The sequence below is a fragment of the Theropithecus gelada genome, chromosome 3, assembly GCF_003255815.1.
Source record: "Theropithecus gelada isolate Dixy chromosome 3, Tgel_1.0, whole genome shotgun sequence".
Lineage (NCBI taxonomy): Eukaryota > Metazoa > Chordata > Mammalia > Primates > Cercopithecidae > Theropithecus > Theropithecus gelada.
The window spans coordinates 9,770,208-9,789,720 of record NC_037670.1 but is presented as its reverse complement, the minus strand read 5'-3'; the positions used below and the strand labels follow the sequence as shown (position 1 = coordinate 9,789,720).

The window sequence follows — 19,513 nt, the reverse complement described above, 5'->3', positions numbered from 1 at the left end:
ACCTGTAATCCCAGCACTTTGGGAGGCCGAGGCAGGAGGATTACCTGAGGTCGGAAGTTCAAGACCAGCCTGGGCAAAATAGTGAAACCCGTCTCTACTAAAAATATAAAAATTAGCCGAGCGTGGTGGCGCAAACCTGCAATCCCAGCTACTTGGGAGGCTGAGGAAGGAGAGTCGCTTGAACCCGAGAGGCGAAGATTGCAGTGTGCCGAGATTGCACCACTGTACTCCAGCCTGTGCAATAGAGGGAGATCTCTGTCTCAAAAAGAAAAAGCAAAAGAACGAATTGTAAAAACACCTCCTGTGTAGCTAGTACAATTGACACTGCACAACTAAGGGGCTGGGGTCTTAGTGGTGGCGGAATGACCTTGCAGGGGGAGGCAGCGATGGCATTCTGGAAAGAGGTGGATCCTGAGTGAGGAGGAGCATGAGGTTCCAGAGTTCGTGTCACAGAGAGAACCAGATGGGGTCTGCGAAAGACCCCCCCACAATCCCCTGGCTTGCAGAAGGTGTTGGCTGGGTGGCTTCCTCCCTCTGCCATCTTGTAAGGGTTACAGATGGCAGAGGAGAAGAGGGAGGAGGCCCCAGGGTCAGTTCAGCCTTTGTGATGTGTTCACAGGAGCTCCTGCCCAGGGGCCTGGACATCAAGCAGGAAGAGCTGGGGGACCTGGTGGACAAGGAGATGGCGGCCACTTCAGCTGCTATTGAAACCGCCACGGCCAGAATAGAGGTAGGAGGTTCCTGCAGGATCTCCTGAAACAATGCCTTTGCAGCTGCCCTTCTGCAACACTGCTCATTAGACATGTCATAGTCGTTCATTAAGGCCATGGCGACCCCCTAAGACAGAAACCAGAATTTGCCAGGCACAGTGGCTCATGCCTGTAATCCTAGCACCTTGGGAGGATCACTTGAGTCCAGGAGTTTGAGACCAGCCTGTGCATCATGGCAAGACCCCATGTCTACAAAAAGTAAAATAATTAGCTGGACGTGGTGGTGCATGCTTGTAGTCCTTGCTACTCCAGAGGCTGTAGGAGGATCACATGAGCCCAGGAATTGGAGGCTACAGTGAGCCATGATTGCACCACTGCACTCTAGCCTGGGTGAGAGAGTGAGACCCTGTCTCTAAAAATGTTTTTAAATTGTTAAGAAAAAAAAGAGAGAGAGACCAAAATCTGAACTCACTAGTTTTTCTGAGTGATAGAAAATGAGAAGGTCCTCATGAGAGAAGGTGATTGGTTTCCTCAAGAATCAGATACTTTGGTTTCAGAACATCCTGGGTTCTGGCCAGGCACGGTGGCTCACACCTGTATTCCCAGCACTTTGGGAGGCCGAGGCGGGCAGATCATAAGGTCAGGAGTTTGAGACAAGCCTGGACAACATGGTGAAACCCGGTCTCTACTAAAAATATAAAAATTTGCTGGGCATGGTGGCGGGTGCCTATAATCCCAGGTACTTGGGAAGATGAGGCAGGAGAATCACTTAAACCCAGGAGGCAGAGGTTGCGGTGAGCTGAGATCACGCCGCTGCACTCCAGCCTGGGTGACAAAGTGAGACTCCATCTCAAAAAAAAAAAGACACAGATCATAGAGCCAGCCCGCTACAGCTGCACTCCCCCTGAATAGATTAGAGTCTGGATTCTTTTTCTGACTCTCCCAAGGATGTGGGCAGGGACTTAGGGACCTCCAGATTCAGGTTTCTCAGCTACCACACAATGTTGGACTGAAAGTATAGTAGGACATTAGTGGGTCCTTAATATTCAAGGCACGTTTAGAAACTATGCTTCTTTTTAACAGGAGATGCTCAGCAAATCCCGAGCAGGAGATACAGGAGTCAAACTGGAGGTGAATGAAAGGTTGGTCTGAGCGGCACGGTGGGACCTAGGGGAGCAGGATCCGTCTTCCTGGCATCGGGCCATACTTTGTGTACTTATTATGGAATTAGAGGAGAGCAGTAGCAGCCACGGGGAAGGGCTGAGTTGATATAATCATCAGTGACAGTATTAACGATGACAGCAATATTGCTGTTTCACTATAGAAGAAAAGAAACCCCGGGCCGGCGTGGTGGCTCACACCTGTAATCCCAGCACTTTGGGAGGCTGAGGAGGGAGGATCACCTGAGGTTGGAAGTTCGAGAACAGCCTGCCCAATGTGGTGAAAATTCATCTTTACTAAAAATACAAAAATTAGCCAGGCGTGGTGGTGCATGCCTGTAATGCCAGCTACTTGGGAGGCTGAGGCAGGAGAATCACTTGAACCTAGGAGGCGGAGGTTGCAGTGAGCCAAGATCATGCCTCTGCACTCTAGCCTGGGTGACAGAGCGAGACTCTGTCTCAAAAAAGAAGAAAAGAAGCCCTAGGAATCACAACTTCACTATTCCTTACGATGGAGACCCACAATCGATCTGTCATTCCCCAGCCTCTCCTTCGGGTCCTCCCCGCAGAATGTTCCAGCAATCTCAGCACCTTTCTTACCTCTCTTTCCCATTCCAAGCTTGCCTTTGGCTAGGAGTGGAAAGGAGAACAGTCGTGTTCATTGATCTTGGATCTTGGTCTCAGTGTATCCCCGACTTTTTGTTTATTTGTTTGTTTGGCAGGATCCTTGGTTGCTGTACCAGCCTCATGCAAGCTATTCAGGTGCTGATTGTAGCCTCTAAGGACCTCCAGAGAGAGATTGTGGAGAGCGGCAGGGTGAGTGTGGATGTGGGCCCTGGGCAGGAAGAGCAGGCATTGGTGACAGATTCTCGCTCCACGAGACTCTGTGATGCTGCCATCTTGTTCTGTGTGTCCACCTGAGCACAGAGGTGCCACTCCTGTAGACATCAGCAGAGGCCCTGGGGAGAAGTCAGAGCTCCAGGACCTTCCTAGAGGGTGGCCAGGCATGGGTCCCAACTCCAGCTCCCTTCGCACAGGCAGGCATTGTTGGAACTTGCTGTGGGAGCCCTGCTTACATTGCACACCTGGGTACTCTGAGGGAGACATGAGGACTTTTGCAAACGAAGCAGATCCTGAAAGCCAGCTTGAGACTGACTTTTCACAGGGAGCTCTGCCGTGTCTGTTTCCACCAGCAGAGTCAACTCACCCTTACAAATAGACTCTGCTGTCAGCCTGTTATCAATGCATCACTTCATGGTCTCATGCCTTTGCTGGGATTATCATCATCTTTTTTTTCTTATTTCCCCATATGCCACTGCAGCTTGGGAGGCGTAAGTCCAGAGAGGGGTTAATGAGCCTGAGAACAGTGCCATAAAGCAAGCAGCCAGGCCTGGTTTGCTGGTGCCTTTTATCTTCCTGCGAGGCGATGTTTTCTGTTTCTAAAATAGAAAGATGGACTGGACAAGGATTATCTGCAGATCCTCAGACTATCAGACACTTCCAAAGCATAAAAACATTTTTCAAATCCAAGTAGAAATATATATATATATATATATATTTTTTTTTTTTTGAGACAGAGTCTCGCTCTGTCGCCCAGGCTGGAGTGCAGTGGCGCGATCTCGGCTCACTGCAAGCTCCGCCTCCTGGGTTCACGCCATTCTCCTGCCTCAGCCTCCCGAGTAGCTGGGACTACAGGCGCCCACAACCGCGNTTATTTCTAAATAACCAATAAAACAGAATTGAAAAAAATCTCAAGCTCAGATTATTCTTTCTCTCACTGCATTCAAAGATTATTTCAAAAAACTCAAATCAGTTCGTGTTGCCTCTCTGCATGAAGAGCCCACCAACTTCATAATGGCCCCAAACTGAAGTCTCAACTCAAGTGCATGGGATATGAAACTATTACAACCTGATTCTTAGCATCATGTTTTGGCTCTTCCCACATATTCTGTGATATAGTCACATTAAACTTTAAATTCTTCCCTAAATATGCTGTATTGTTTTCCTAAATCCATGTCTTTTTACATATATGCTGATCATCTGCCTAGAATGTTCTACCTTTTGCTTGATAACTTTATAGGACAAAATTTAAAGATTTTGTTTTTGTATTTTTTTTTTTTTGAGACGGAGTCTTGCTCTGTCGCCCAGGCTGGAGTGCTGTGGCCAGATCTCAGCTCACTGCAAGCTCCGCCTCCCGGGTTTACGCCATTCTCCTGCCTCAGCCTCCCGAGTAGCTGGGACTACAGGCGCCTGCCACCTCGCCCGGCTAGTTTTTTGTATTTTTTAGTAGAGACGGGGTTTCACCGTGTTAGCCAGGATGGTCTCGATCTCCTGACCTCTTGATCCACCCGTCTCGGCCTCCCAAAGTGCTGGGATTACAGGCTTGAGCCACCGCGCCCGGCCTAAGGGAAAAGCCTTTTTGTTTGTTTGTTGTTTTGTTGTTTGGGGTTTTTGTTTTTGGTTTTTCATTGTTGTTGTTGTTTTTTGTTTTGAGACTGAGTCTCACTCTGTCACCAGGCTAGAATACAGTGGTGCAATCTCGGCTCACTGCAACCTCTGCCTCCTGGGTTCAAGCAATTCTTCTGCCTCAGCCTCCCGAGTAGCTGCGACAACAGGCGCACATCACCACACCCAGCTAATTTTTGTATTTTTAGTAGAGATGGGGTTTTACCATATTAGACAGGATGGTCTCAATCTCTTGACCTCATGATCCACCCGCCTCGGCGTTGCAAAGTGCTGGGATTACAGGCATGAGCCACCACGCCCAGCCAGGGTTTTGTTTTGAGACAGAGTCTTGCTCTGTTGCCCAGGCTAGAGTGCAGTGACACGATCTCAGCTCACTGCAACCTCCGCCTCCTAGGTTGAAGTGATTGTCTTGCCTCAGCCTCCTGAATAGCTGGGATCGCAGGCACCCACCACCATACCCAGCTAATTTTTGTATTTTTAATAGAGACAGGGTTTCACCATGTTGTCCAGGCTGGTCTTGAACTCCTGACCTCAAGTGATCCACCTGCCTCAGCCTCCCAAAGTGCTGGGATTACAGGCGAGCACCACTGCACCCAGCCAGAAAAGCCATTTTTGTCTCTGAATCTTCTTTTTTGTGAAATGGGAATACTAATGCTTATGTCTCAGAGTTACTATGAGGATGATTTGGGATAATATATATATAAAAGCACCTGCCATACAGTACATGCTCAATAAAAGGTGGCTACGACTATTTTTTTCTTCCCTAGGGTACAGCATCCCCTAAAGAGTTTTATGCCAAGAACTCTCGATGGACAGAAGGACTCATCTCAGCCTCCAAGGCTGTGGGCTGGGGAGCCACTGTCATGGTGTAAGTATCCATTGGTACCAAGGCTCCTCCCCTGACCCCTCTTCCATTGATCCACTCCAAACAATAGCTAAGGAGGGGAAAAGAATCTCTCCCTGATCAATAAACTATTGATCAGGAAGTCAATAGGACCAAGTTTACAAGGGAGCCTGGCTCTCCCAGGGGACACAGGGTGATGCTGGGGGTCTGGAGGTGGGATTGTGGAGGAGTTGTGGCTCATCTGCCCAAAACCTAGTCCCTCTTGTCGTTTTCCATCAGGGATGCAGCTGATCTGGTGGTACAAGGCAGAGGGAAATTTGAGGAGCTAATGGTGTGTTCGCATGAAATTGCTGCTAGCACAGCCCAGCTTGTGGCTGCATCCAAGGTAGGACCTGTGCTGGACCTCCTAGGACCCTGGAAGGCCTGGTTAGAGAGTACTAGGCTAGGTTAAAGAGTACTTGGCTGCATTAGGCAGTACTTGGCTGAGTTAGAGAGTACTTGGCTAGGTTAGATGGCACTTGGCTAGGTTATAGAATACTAAGGGATATATTTGTCTATGTTAGACAGTACTTGGCTAGGTTAGAGAGTACTAGGCTACGTTAAAGAGTACTTGGCTGCATTAGGCAGTACTTGGCTGAGTTAGAGAGTACTTAGCTAGGTTAGATGGCATTTGGCTAGGTTAGATGGTACTTAGCTAGGTTAGAGAGTACTAAGAGGTTAGAGAGTACTTGGCTAGGTTAGATGGCACTTGGCTAGGTTAGATGGTACTTAGCTAGGTTGGAGAGTACTAAGGGGTTAGAGAGTACTTGGCTAGGTTAGATGGAACTTGGCTAGGTTAGAGAGTACTAAGGGATATACTTGACTATGTTAGACAGCACTTGGCTAGGTTAGAGAGTACTTGGCTAGGTTAGATGGTACTTGGTTAGGTTAGATGGTACTTGGTTCAGTTAGAGAGTACTTAGGAGTTAGAGAGTACTTGGCTAGGTTGGACAGTACTTGGATGGTGGGATGGAACTGGACCTGACAACAGATGATTTATCCAGGGCTCAGGTGGATTCGATTCCAAATACAAATTCAGCCTCTTAAGGGTCCCATACCATCCTCTTACAGCAGCTTTTTTTTTTTTTTTTTTTTTTTTGAGACAGAGTCTTGCTCTGTTGTCCAGGCTGCAGTGCAGTGGCGCAAACTCGGCTCACTGCAAAACTCCACCTCCCCAGTTCAAGTGATTCTCCTGGTTCAGCCTCCCCAGTAGCTGGGACTACAGGCACCCGCCACCACACCCAGCTAATTTTTTGTATTTTTGGTAGAGACAGGGCTTCACCATGTTAGCCAGGATGGCCTCGATCTCCTGACCTCGTGATCCACCCACCTCAACCTCCCAAAGTGCTAGAATTACAAGCGTGAGCCACCACACCCAGCCTTAGAGTCCTTTCATGTGACAGCAAGGAACGTCTGTACCCAGTGCACCACACATGTCCCTCGTGACTTTCCTCACATCCGTTACAAGTAGCCTTAGAGAGTCCCAGCAATGCCAACTTCCTATTAGCAGTCCTGGCATTCAAGAAACACTCAAATAAGGAATAGGTTGGCATCATAAACAGGTTACCTGACTTATCTCTGAGATTCCACAACTCCTCCTTATTAGTCTTCAAATTTGAATCAGGCCAGGCACGGTGGCTCACTCCTGTGATCCCAGCACTTTGGGAGGCCAAGGTGTGTGGATCACTGAGGTCGGGAGATCGAGACCAGCCTGGCCAACATGTTGAAACCCCGTCTCTACTAAAAATACAAAAAATTAGCCGGGTGTGGTGGTGGACACTTGTAATCCCAGTTACTTGGGAGGCTGAGGCAGGAGAATCACTTGAACCAGGGAGGCGGAGGTTGCAGTGAGCTGAGATCACGCAGCCTGGGCAACAAGAGCGAAACTCTATCTCAAAAAACAAAAAACAAAATTTTTGACTCAATACTATCAATGCCCCCAACTAATTCTCATGTAAACCGGGTGCTCAAAATCCTTTGAAGAGTTTCACAGTATCTCAGTGTTCTTTATTTGCCCTTATTTCTTGTCATCCCAGATTGATTTCTACAACTGGGTACACTGTCCAAATAAGTGATAATGCTTAGAGTTTGGGAGCCACCAAGCAAAGAAGCCAGGAATAATTTTTCAGATGATAGATAATGTCAGGAGCTGACTGTAGGCAGCGGGTTTTGAGAAGCTGATTGGTGATTGCCGTTTGGCCCACATATGTTTGCTAAGAACCATCAGAGCAATTATTTGATTTAGTCCTTCTTGCTCTAGGTGTTGTGTGAACCTAAATCCGCTTTGTCCTGGTAGGTGAAAGCTGATAAGGACAGCCCCAACCTAGTCCAGCTGCAGCAGGCCTCTCGGGGAGTGAACCAGGCCACTGCTGGCGTCGTGGCCTCAACCATTTCCGGCAAATCACAGATTGAAGAGACAGGTAGCCTTTCCAAAGGGACCCTTTTCTTATCTTGCATCCTTGAGCTCTTCTCTGCATCGTTCCCTGTGATACCAACCAAATCCCACAGGACTGTGTCTAAATTCTTTCATATTTTTCATCTTTTTATTTTATTTTTTCTTTCTTTCTGTTTTTGAGACAGGGTCTCACTCTGTCACCCAGGCTGGAGTGCAGTGGTACGATCTCTGCTCACTGCAACCTCCACCTCCCTAGTTCACACGATTCTCCTGCCTCAGCCTCCCGAGTAGCTGGGATTACAGGCGCCGCCACTGCGCCCGCTAATTTTTGTATTTTTAGTAGAGACGGGGCTTCACCATGTTGGCCAAGGCTGGTCTCGAACTCCTCGCCTCAGGTGATCCGCCCACCTTGGCCTCCCAAAGTTTGCCGGAATTATAGATGTGAGCCACTGTGCCACTGTGCCCTGCCTTTTTTTTTGTTGTTGTTGTTGAGACGGAGTCTTGCTCTTGTCGCCCAGGCTGGAGTGCAATGGTGCAATCTTGGCTCACTGTAACCTCCGCTCCCAGATTCAAGTGATTCTCCTGCCTCAGCCTCCCAAATAGCTGGGATTACAGGCGCCCACCACTGCACCTGGCTAATTTTTGTATTTTTAGTAAAGACAGGGTTTCACTATGTTGACCAGGCTGGTCTTGAACTCCTGACCTCGTGATCCACCCACCTCAGCCTCCCAAAGAGCTAGGATTACAGGAGTGAGCCACCATGTCCAGCCCCCTCAGTTACTTTCATGCAGTGTAGACAAATGGCAAACCAGGTGTTTCCACAGAGCGTTGGCATTGTCCACCTCTCAGGTGCCAGTCAGGCAGGGTAGAATTTGATGAGATCTTCTTGTTTCCATCCTTGCAGACAACATGGACTTCTCAAGCATGACGCTGACACAGATCAAACGCCAAGAGATGGATTCCCAGGTGAGAGCTCCATTGCTAAGTCTAGATAGCCTCTATTGCCTAGACATGGACTCTAAATATTGTTCCCGTGGAGAAAAGGCAGAGGGAGAGAGACCTGAGTGGAAATGAACACAGGTGCACCTACTAACCCAAGACTGAATGTAAATCATGCCGGAAGAAACAGTGGAGGTGGAGGTTATTAGTGAAGATCAGAATCCTTGTTTTTTTGTTCTTTTGTTATTTTGGTTTTTTTGAGACGGAGTCGTCTCATGTCACCCAGGCTGGAATGCAATGGCATGATCTCGGCTCACCTCACTCCCCACCTCCCAGGTTCAAGCGATTCTTCTACCTCAGCCTCCCAAGTAGCTGGGATTATAGACATGTGTCATCATGCCCAGCTAATTTTTTATTTTTAATAGAGATAGGGTTTCACCATGCTGGCCAGGCTGATCTCGAACTCCTGACCTTGTGATCTGCCCACCTGGGCCTTCCAAAGTGCTGGGATTATAGGTGTGAGCCACCGGCCATTTTCTTTTTTCCTTAAATAAAGTAAAGACAGGGTCTCACTATGTTGCCTAGGCTGGTCTCAACTCCTGGCCTCACACAATCCTCCTGCCTCAGCCTCCCAAAGTGTTGGGATTACAGGCGTGAGCCACCACACCCAGCCAAGATCAGACTCTTAACTCTTGCCCACTAGTCTTGGACTAACATTCCTCTAAATGTTATCCAGGATCTCTTAGTATCCACAAACTTAATAGTCTTACTATAAACATTGTTTTAGACTTCTGATATGAATTATTTGCGTATGACCTTTAGTTTTAAAAGAGAAAATCCTTTTAACTCATCAAAGGCAATGCCATTATTTCTCTCTGTTGTTCTATAAAGTCATACGATGCAAAATAGGTATCAGCAAGATCCTTTAAAAAAATTGATATCATTTTTCTAGAATTATTGGTCATCAGTCTTGGGGTGAATTTCAAATTGGAATTGTTAAAGTACTCCAAGATGTGTCACTCAGCAATTTTTTTTCTTTTTTTGAGTCAGGGCCTTACTCTGTTCCTCAGGCTGGAGTGCAGTGGTGCCATCACATCTCACTGCAGACTTGAACTCCTGGGCTCAGGCAGATCCTCCCAACTCAGCCTCCTGAGTAGCTGGGACTACAGTTGCACACCACCATGCCCAGCTAATTTTTCTTTCTTTCTTTCTTTTTTTTTGAGACTGAGTCTTGCTCTGTCGCCCAGACTGGAGTGAGTACAGTGGCATGATCTTGGCTCACTGTGACCTCCGCCTTCCAGGTTCACGCGATTGTCCCACCTCAGCCTCTGAAGTAGCTGGGATTACAGACATGCACCGTCACGCCCGGCTAATTTTTGTATTTTTAGTAGAGATGGGGTTTCACCATGTTGGCCAGGCTGGTCTCGAACTCCTGACCTCAGGCAATCTGCCCACCTCGGCCTCTCAATGTACTAGGATTACAGGTGTGAACCACTGCACCCAGCCTCTTTATTTTTTGTAGAGATGGGGGTCTCACTATGTTGCCTAAGCTGGTCTTGAACTTCTGGGCTCAAGCAGTTCTCCCACCTGAGCCTCCCAAAGTGTTGGAATTATAGCCATGAGCCACTGCACCTGGCTCAGCATCTTTAGGAAAAGACACAGATCACCAGCAAAGCCAAATTTCTGTCTGAATACTGAAGGGACTTCTGCTTAGCAGTCTCACTCGGTCCCTCTTGACTTTATTTTTATTATTATTATTTTTTTTGAGACAGAGTCTCAGTGTGTTGCCCAGGTTGGAGTGCAGTGATGCAATCTTGGCTGACTGCAACCTCCGCCTCCCAGGTTCAAACAATTCTTCCACCTCAGCCTCCCAAGTAACTGGAATTACAGGCACCCGCCACCACACCCAGCTAATTTTTGTATTTTTAGTAGAGACAGGGTTTCACCATGTTGGCCAGGCTGGTCTCGAACTCCTGACCTCAGGTGATACACCTGCCTCGGTCTCCCAAAGTGCTGAAATTACAGGCGTGAGCTACTGCACCCATCCCCTCTTGACTTAAATACCACCTATATGTGGATAAATTCCAAAATCTTCTCCACAGCTTAGATCTTCTCCTTGAGCCCCATACTTATCCAGCAGCCTTCTTGATAGCTCCCCACTAATGCCCTATAAGTATATCAAACGTAACTGATGTCCAAAACAGGCCTCTTGGTGTCCCTCACACCCCACTCTGTCCCTCCCCTTGTTTATTTCATCTCAGTAAATGACACCCCCACCGCCTACTGGGTGCTGAGCCACAAACAGTCATCCTTGATTCCTCTCTTTCCCTCACCCTCCACATCCAATCCATCTGCAAGGCCTGTTAATGCTAAATCACAAAACAAAAGCTTAATCTTTCCACTTCTTTCCATCTTCCTACTGTAACCTAAGCCACCATTCTCTGTCTCCTGAACCACTGCAAAAGCAACTTACCTATAATGTTATATGAATAGTCATTTTAAAATAATCCTGTGGTAGGCTGGGTGCAGTGGCTCATGCTTATCATCCCAGTACTTTGGAAGGCCAAGTTGGGAGGATTGCTTGGCCAGGAGTTCAAGACAAGCCTGGGCAACATAGAGAGACCCCATCTCTACATAGAAATTAAAAATTAGCTGGGACACATGCCTGCAGTCCCAGCTAGTCTGGAGGCTGAAGCAGGAGGATCACTTGAATCCAGGAGTTTGAGGCTTCAGGGAGCTGTGATCACACTCTTGCACTCCAGCCTGTGTGACAGAGTGAGACCCTATCTCTAAAAATAACGATAATAATAATCCCATGGCACGATCAGGTGGTGGGGAGAATAGCAAAGAGCATTGCAGAGGCAAGTCTGGTCATATGGTTAGTTGGTGGAGCTGGGTGAAGAGCACAGTGAGGTCACTCTGCTAGTCTCCGTCCCTCTGTAGATGTTTTACTTTTTCCATAATAAAAAGTTGTTTCAAAACAAAAAAGGAACCACTTCACTGGGTCTAGTTGCTTCTACTCTTCACCTTCTACAGTCCATTCATTCCCCATGTGATAGTTTAGAAATGTAAATCTCGGCCGGGCGCGGTGGCTCAAGCCTGTAATCCCAGCACTTTGGGAGGCCGAGATGGGCGGATCACGAGGTCAGGAGATCGAGACCATGCTGGCTAACATGGTGAAACCCCGTCTCTACTAAAAAATACAAAAAATTAGCCGGGCGAGGTGGCGGGCGCCTGTGGTCCCAGCTACTCGGGAGGCTGAGGCAGGAGAATGGCGTGAACCCGGGAGGCGGAGCTTGCAGTGAGCTGAGATCCGGCCACTGCACTCCAGCCTGGGCGACAGAGCGAGACTCTGTCTCAAAGAAAAAAAAAAAAAAAAAAAAAAAAAAGAAATGTAAATCTCAGGATGTCCCCTCTCTGCTTAAATCCTCCCAGTGGCTTTTCATTGCATGTATAACATCCAAGCTCCTCATCAGGTCATGAGCCTGGGTGAAAAATGATCCTTGCCTGGTTCTCAACTTCATCCTGCAACCCTACCCTTCTATCATATGTCTCATATACAACTTCCTTCCTTCTCCCAACACCTCCAGATCTGTCTTGCTTTAGAGCCTTTGCTCTGGCTGTTTCTTCTGCCTGGAATATTATTCTCCAGGTCTCCAGGCAGCTGAGCTCTTAAGGCCACAAAAGCTGAAAAAGGACTTTCTGAGACTAGACCTGGCTGACTATTCTTAGGCTTTATTACATTTCCCTGTGTCATTTCTTTGCAATCTGATCTTTCTCCTTCATTTGTCTTTTCCCTCTATAAGGTAAGCAGGGACATGATCAGTGCTCAGCAAATATTCCTTTTTTTTTTTTTTTTTTTGAGATGGAATTTTGCTCTTGTTGCCCAGGCTGGAGTGCAATGGTGTGATCTTGGCTCACTGCAACCTCTGCCTCCTGGGTTCAAGCAATTCTCCTGCCTCAACTTCCCAAGTTGCTGGGATTACAGGCATGCACCACCACACCTGGCTAATTTTGTGTATTTTTAGTAGAGATGGGGTTTCATCATGTTGGTCAGGCTAGTCTTAAACTCCTGACCTCAAATGATCCACCCACGTTGACCTCCCAAAGTGCTGGGATTACAGGCATGAGCCACTGTGCCTGGCCAGCAAATATTCCTTGAATTAAGAAATAAAATAAATTACATTAATGAGAAGTAGAGCTAGGCAAGATCACCTTTTCCTTTAGTAAGACTGTCCATGCTTTTTCCTGTAGCAGTAATAAGCCTAAGTTGCACAAATACCTGAAAGATATCAGAACCATCATACTTGGTTCCTACCTGGGTTTCCAGGGAACTGGAATTGAAGAAGGGTTACAACTAGATTGGCACTCACCATACAGTTAGGCTAAACATTAGAGTTGTTTTTAGATAGTGATTTATCAGAGCAACAGAAGATAAGCCCACCTCCCATTTAGGTATTTGTAAAGCATCATTCACTTCCAGTAGAGGATCACAGTGAGTAAAACATAAGAGCTACTGGGATAGATAAATGAATGGGAGAATGGAAAAATTAGAGCAAAAAGAGAACAGAAATTGAGGACTAGATAAAGTATGGAAACAGGGTGAATAATGCAGAAGAAGAGGAATTCACAATGCAGCAGAAAGGGGGTAATCAAAATAAGATAGATGTAGGCTGGGCATGGTGTTTCATGCCTGTAATCTCAGCACTTTGGGAGGCCAAGACAGGAGGATCTCCTGAGGCCAGGAGTTCACTACCAGCCTGGGCAGCAGAGCAAGACCCCATCTCTATAAAAAATATACATAAAAATTAAATCTCAGAGAGCTGATCAAAAGAAAATCCCACTCACTTTCCTTACAGGTTAGGGTGCTAGAGCTAGAAAATGAATTGCAGAAGGAGCGTCAAAAACTGGGAGAGCTTCGGAAAAAGCACTACGAGCTTGCTGGTGTTGCTGAGGGCTGGGAAGAAGGTGAGCTGACTCCAAGGACGGGCACTAACCCACAGCAGGGAGGGGAAGCTGTGTGACAGGGCCTTCCCCTAGAATGGAACAGAACAAGGAACCCACCAGATCAGTGGCTTCTTCCTTCTCTTCTCTCCTCATGGAACCTATTTTCTCTTCTGTTGTAAATAACCTTTAAGTCTAACTCTGGGTGAAATTATGGTGAATTAAAAGCTTTTGTTGTCACCTTTTAAGACCTAAACATTGATCATAACTCATTCACTGCCATTCCTTCCCAGGCCCAGCTAGCCTTGCTAACTCCCTGGGAATTCAGTTTCTGGCCAGCAGAGAGTTGAAAAACGAAAGAATAGTGGTCAGTGGAGATCTGGCAGACAGGGACAAGTGAATTACAAGATTCTGACTATCTAGAGCCAGTGAAGGGCAACAATTGCCAAAGGATAGAAGGGATCAGGTGCTGAGAAACGGAGTGGCATGGAGTCACATTCAGCCTGCCAGCCCAGAGACTTGCCATCCATCACCTTGAGTCTATATGTTGCTGTCTGCATGTCGAAAGCAGTCAACTTGATCACAACCAAGATTGTTGACTGTTATGGGATTTGACAGACTCTGGGCACCAACCATAGACAGATCCTAGTCATTCCTAGACACCAAACTCGGGGACTAGGTGATTACACCATGGTTATAATTATAATGTATTTTTGAGCCCCCATGGTGGCAGGTTTTTTGGTTAAGTGAGTGTATGCATGCATGAAGCGCTTTGCAACATAAATTATCATTGTCTTTTAGGAACAGAGGCATCTCCACCTACACTGCAAGAAGCGGTAACCGAAAAAGAATAGAGCCAAACCGATACCCCATATGTCAGTGTAAATCCTTATTACCTATCTCGTGTGTGTCATTTCCCCAGCCACAGGCCAAATCCTTGGAGTCCCAGGGGCAGCCACACCACTGCCATTACCCAATGCCGAGGACCTGCATGACACTTCCAAAGACTCCCTCCATAGCGACACCCTTTCTGTTTGGACTCATGGTCATCTCTGTTCTTTCCCCGCCTCCCTAGTTAGCATCCAGGCTGGCCAGTGCTGCCCATGAGCAAGCCTAGGTGCAAAGAGGGGTGGTGGGGGACAGGGCCACTCAACAGAGAGGACTTCCATCCAGTCCTGCTGACTATTTGACCCCCACAACAATGGGTATCCTTAATAGAGGGGCTGCTTGTTGTTCGTTGACAGCTTGGAGAGGGAAGATCTTATGCCTTTTCTTTTCTGTTTTCTTCTCAGTCTTTTCAGTTTCATCATTTGCACAAACTTGTGAGCATCAGAGGGCTGATGGATTCCAAACCAGGACACTACCCTGAAATCTGCACAGTCAGAAGGACAGCAGGAGTGTCCTGGCTGTGAATGCCAAGGCCATTCTCCCCCTCTTTGGGCAGTGCCATGGATTTCCACTGCTTCTTATGGTGGTTGGTTGGGTTTTTTGGTTGTATTTTTTTTTTTTTAAGTTTCACTCACATAGCCAACTCTCCCAAAGGGCACACCCCTGGAGCTGAGTCTCCAGGGCCCCCCACTGTGGCAGCTCCGGCGATGGTGCTGTCCAGGCCTCTCGGTGCTCCACCTCCGCCTCCACACTGAGCAAGTGCTGGCCCACCCAGTCCATGCTCCAGGGTCAGGCGGAGCTACTGAGTGACAGCTTTCCTCAAAAGGCAGAAGGAGTGAGTGCCTTTCCCTCCTAAAGCTGAACCCCAGCGGAAAGCCTCTGTCCACCTTCACAAGGGAGAAGACAACAGAAAGAGGGACAAGAGGGTTCACACAGCCCAGGTCTTCACAGGACACGTTTCTTAGGAGTTCCTGTGACCAGGCTCAAAAATTTTTATCACATGCTTGAATGGAACTGGTGAGATCAACACTACTTCCCTGCCAGAATGAACTGTCCATGAACGGTCTGTGTCAAGTGGGCCATCTCCCTTGGCCCAGAGAGGGAGCGTGGGAGCGATTCCCAGCTCCTTTCTGCAGACGTCTGCCTTGGCATCCTCTTGAATAAAAAGATCGTTCCACCTTCTACGCAATTGACAAACCCGGAAGATCAGACGCAATTGCTCCCATCAGGAAAGAACCCTATACTTGGTTTGCTACCCTTAGTATTTATTACTAACCTCCCTTAAGCAGCAACAGCCTACAAAGAGATGCTTGGAGCAATCAGGACTTCAGGTGTGACTATAGCAAGGCTCATCTTTCTGCCCGGCTACATCAGCCTTCAAGAATCAGAAGCAAGGCCAAGGTGCTGGACTGTTACTGACTTGGATCCCAAAGCAAGGAGATCATTCAGAGCTCTTGAGTCAGAGAAAACGAGAAAGGACAGAGCCAGCGGCTCTAACTCCTTTCAGCCATATGCCCCAGGCTCTCGCTGCCCTGTGGACAGGATGAGGACAGAGGGCACATGAACAGTTTGCCAGGGATGGGCAGCCCAACAGCACTTTTCCTGTTCTAGATGGACCCCAGCATTTAAGTGACCTTCTGATCTTGGAAAAACAGCGTCTTCCTTCTTTATCTATAGCAACTCATTGGTGGTAGCCATCATGCACTTCCCAGGATCTGCCCCAACAGAACATTGCTAGGTTTTGCTACATGACGGGTTGTGAGACTTCTGTTTGATCACTGTGAACCAACCCCCATCTCCCTAGCCCACCCCCCTCCCCAACTCCCTCTCTGTGCATTTTCTAAGTGGGACATTCAAAAAACTCTCTCCCAGGACCTGGGATGACCATACTCAGAGGTGTGACCTCCATACTGGGCTAAGGAAGTATCAGCACCAGAAATTGGGCAGTCTTGTGTTGAATGCTGCTTTCTGCTTAGTATTTTTTTTTTTATTCAAGGCTCAGAAGGAATGGTGCATGGCTTCCCTGTCCCAGTTGTGGCAACTAAACCAATCAGTGTGTTCTTGATGCGGGTCAACATTTCCAAAAGTAGCTAGTCCTCACTTCTAGATCTCAGCCATTCCAACTCATACGTTTCAAATTACCAATGGGGCGGCGGGGCACCACTGTACCCGTGGCTCACGCCTGTAATCCCAGCACTTTGAGAGGCCAAGGCAGGTGGATCACCTGAGGTCAGGAGTTCGAGACCAGCCTGGCTAATGTGGTGAAACCCCATCTCTACTAAAAATACCAAAAATTAGCCAAGCATAGTGGCGGGTGCCTGTAATCCCAGCTACTCAGGAGGCTGAGACAGGAGAATCTCCTGAACCCCAGAGGCAGAGGTTGCAGTGAGCTGAGATCACGCCATTGTACTCCAGCCTGGGCAACAAGAGCAAAACTCCGTCTCAAAAAAAACCAAAAAAAAAATTACAAATGGGGCAAAAAGTCTAGTGTACTGGATCAAATTAAGATTCTCTGCCCAGCTGAGCATAGTGGCTCACGCCTGTAATCCCAGCACTTTAGGAGGCCAAGGCGGGAGGATTGCTTGAGCTCAGGAGTTTGAGACCAGGCTGGGCATCATAGCGAGACCTCGTCTCTACTAAAATTCAAAAACAAAATTAGCCGGGCATGATGGTGCACATGCCTGTAGTCTCGGCTAGTTGGGGAGCTGAGGTGGGAGAATTGCTTGAGCTTGGGAAGTTGAGGCTGCAGTCAGCCCTGACTGTGCCACTGCACTCCAGCCTGGGTGACGGAGTGAGACCCTGTCACAAAAAAAAAAAAAAAGATTCTCTGTCCGAGCCCAGCCCAGGAGTTTGAGGCTGCAATGAGCCGTGATTGCACCACTGCACTCCAGCCTGAGTGACAGAGCGAGACTCCATCTCTGTCACGTTTTAAACGCCACAGAAATGTTTAAAACCTTCGTCGACTTAGCCTGAGTCATAACAGTTAAGAAAGCACTTAAACAGAAGCAGAGGCTAAGTCAGTGTCACATGAGGAAGTAACTGTCAGATGTCACATAATTACTTTCGTAATAGCTCAGATTAGAACGGCTACCCCATTCTCTAGACAAAATCAAATTTTCCTATTGTGACTCTTCTAAAAATGAAGATGAAGAGGTATTTAGTGACACACCTTGGATTAAAACGGGAATCACATCTTAAAGCTAAAAATGAACCTGCCAGCCTTTTAAATGAGTCACTGAGCATCACTAGTGACAAGTCTCGGGTGAGTGTAAATGGGTCATGACAAGATGGGAGAGCAACAAAATAATGGCTTAGGATCAACAAGAAGTTGAAAAACAGCATCTGTTACTTAAGTTTGTAAGACAGTGCCCTAAGACCTCTAGAGAAAAGATGTTTGTTTACATAAGAGAAAGAGGCCGGACGTGGTGCCTCACTCCTGTAATCCCAACACTTTGGGAGGCAGGGGTGGGTGGATCACCTGAGGTCAGGAGTTCAATACTAGCCTGGCCACCATGGTGAAACCCCGTCTCTACTAAAAATACAAAAATTAGTCGGGTGTGGTGGTGGGCACCTGTAATCCCAGCTACTGGGGAGGCAGAGGCAGGAGAATCGCTTGAACCTGAGGGACGGAGGTTGCAGTGAGCCAAGATCACACCACTGTACTGCAGCCTGGGTGACAGAGTGAGACTCCGTCTCAAAAAAAAAAAAAAAAAGAGAGAGAGAGAGAAAGAAACAGAAGAGAAGAGCCACCTTGGCAGGGTTATTTTATATCTGAGCAAGGAGTTTCAATGAGACTAGTTTAGATTGTTTGCTGATGCGGCCGTCCATAGCAGTACCCCTAAAATCCCACCAGAATACGGGTCCCTCTAACCCAGTGACTGGAAGAACCACTGTCTAGAGCAACTTTTCTTGGAACTGTCCCAGCTACCAAGTCAGACACCAAGGTTTCTGCCACCAGGTAACACGGGGATCACAGGTACATGTCGCTCTGGTCAGATTAGTTGGCTTTGGTCCCTCGACCCTGTGGAGGAGCTAGTTCTCAGCTTGCACCTGGAAGCTCTCTCTTAGCTCCTTAGTCTAGAGGGGTCTCCTGGCTCCACTTGACCCTGGTCTTTAATAACTGGTCAGTATCTTGCTACCTTCTACCACCTTTCCAAATCTCTGGAAGTCCTGCCAGGGAAAGCCTCCAGTTCCAACATTGGCTTTCCAAGCAAACTGGCTTTGCCCTCTCTCTGCCATCCTTGTCCTCCAGAGACGGTACCACCTGTAGCATAGAAAAACACCACCACGGACCTGCCAGCCATCGACGCAGCAAAGCAGGCCGGCTGTTTGCTGCCAAATTCCTTCCCCTCCCAGGTCCAGACCAAACACAAGATCAGCACCACACCGTGGTGTTGTCAGGAGCCAAAGCAACAGGAAACAATTCAATGCTGTTGGGTTCGATTCTGAGAGTAGATTTTTCCAGACATGTCTTTCAGGTGACCCTCAACTACCTCAGGTTTGAAGGCCCTAAATGAAACTGATTACCACTCACAGGGGCAAACCGAGGGGGGTTCGGTTACATCTTGGTGATAATGCAATTGTCTCAAACTGATAACAAACTCTTTCACATTTCGGTTTGCAGGGGTAGGGTTGGGTTTGTTTTTCTTCTCTTCTGTGTTTACCCTTTCCCCCGGGTTTCCAGTAGGGTAGTTCCTTGAAATGAATTTCATTTTTCACTGAGTGCCTACCTTCCCAGGGCAGGTGGCCACTGGCTTCTGTTTCCCTCCAACAATACTTTTATTATGGTATTAGGACCTTTCTTTGTATAATACATTGCATCTGTGTTTTCAATTTTTCAAATAAATATTTCCGCCTGGCAATGGAGCATGGTGGTGATTGACTGGCCAGCGTGGCTCTGAGGTATAGGTTCCAGTGAGAAGCCTGCATTTGTATGCTGGGGTTCATGGAATCCACCTCTGGGAATGTGTCTTAGAAATATTAGTTCGAGCCAGGTGTGGTGGCTCACACCCATAATCCCAGCTCTTAGGGAGGCAGAGGCAGGAGGATAGCTTGAGTCCAGGAGTTAGGAGACCTGTCTGGACAATATAGTGAGATGCTGTTCTTCACAAAAAGGGGAAAAAAAAGA

General features: G+C 47.6%; 1 protein-coding gene across 3 annotated transcripts in view; it reads left to right on the top strand.

The window, feature by feature from the left end:
* HIP1 (huntingtin interacting protein 1) overlaps positions 1-15,165 on the top strand; it is a 208,774-nt gene extending 193,609 nt beyond the window's left edge. For 2 of the 3 annotated variants that reach the window (XM_025379865.1, XM_025379866.1), the window contains exons 23-31: positions 620-730; positions 1,794-1,852; positions 2,593-2,686; positions 5,104-5,204; positions 5,460-5,565; positions 7,516-7,639; positions 8,519-8,580; positions 13,413-13,521; positions 14,299-15,165. In XM_025379865.1, coding sequence (XP_025235650.1) covers positions 620-730; positions 1,794-1,852; positions 2,593-2,686; positions 5,104-5,204; positions 5,460-5,565; positions 7,516-7,639; positions 8,519-8,580; positions 13,413-13,521; positions 14,299-14,351 — 819 coding nt within the window. In that variant the 3' untranslated portion in view covers positions 14,352-15,165. The remainder of the gene's footprint in view (positions 1-619; positions 731-1,793; positions 1,853-2,592; positions 2,687-5,103; positions 5,205-5,459; positions 5,566-7,515; positions 7,640-8,518; positions 8,581-13,412; positions 13,522-14,298) is intronic. The other variant, XM_025379867.1, reaches the window with a different exon arrangement.
* Positions 15,166-19,513: the final 4,348 nt, after the last annotated feature.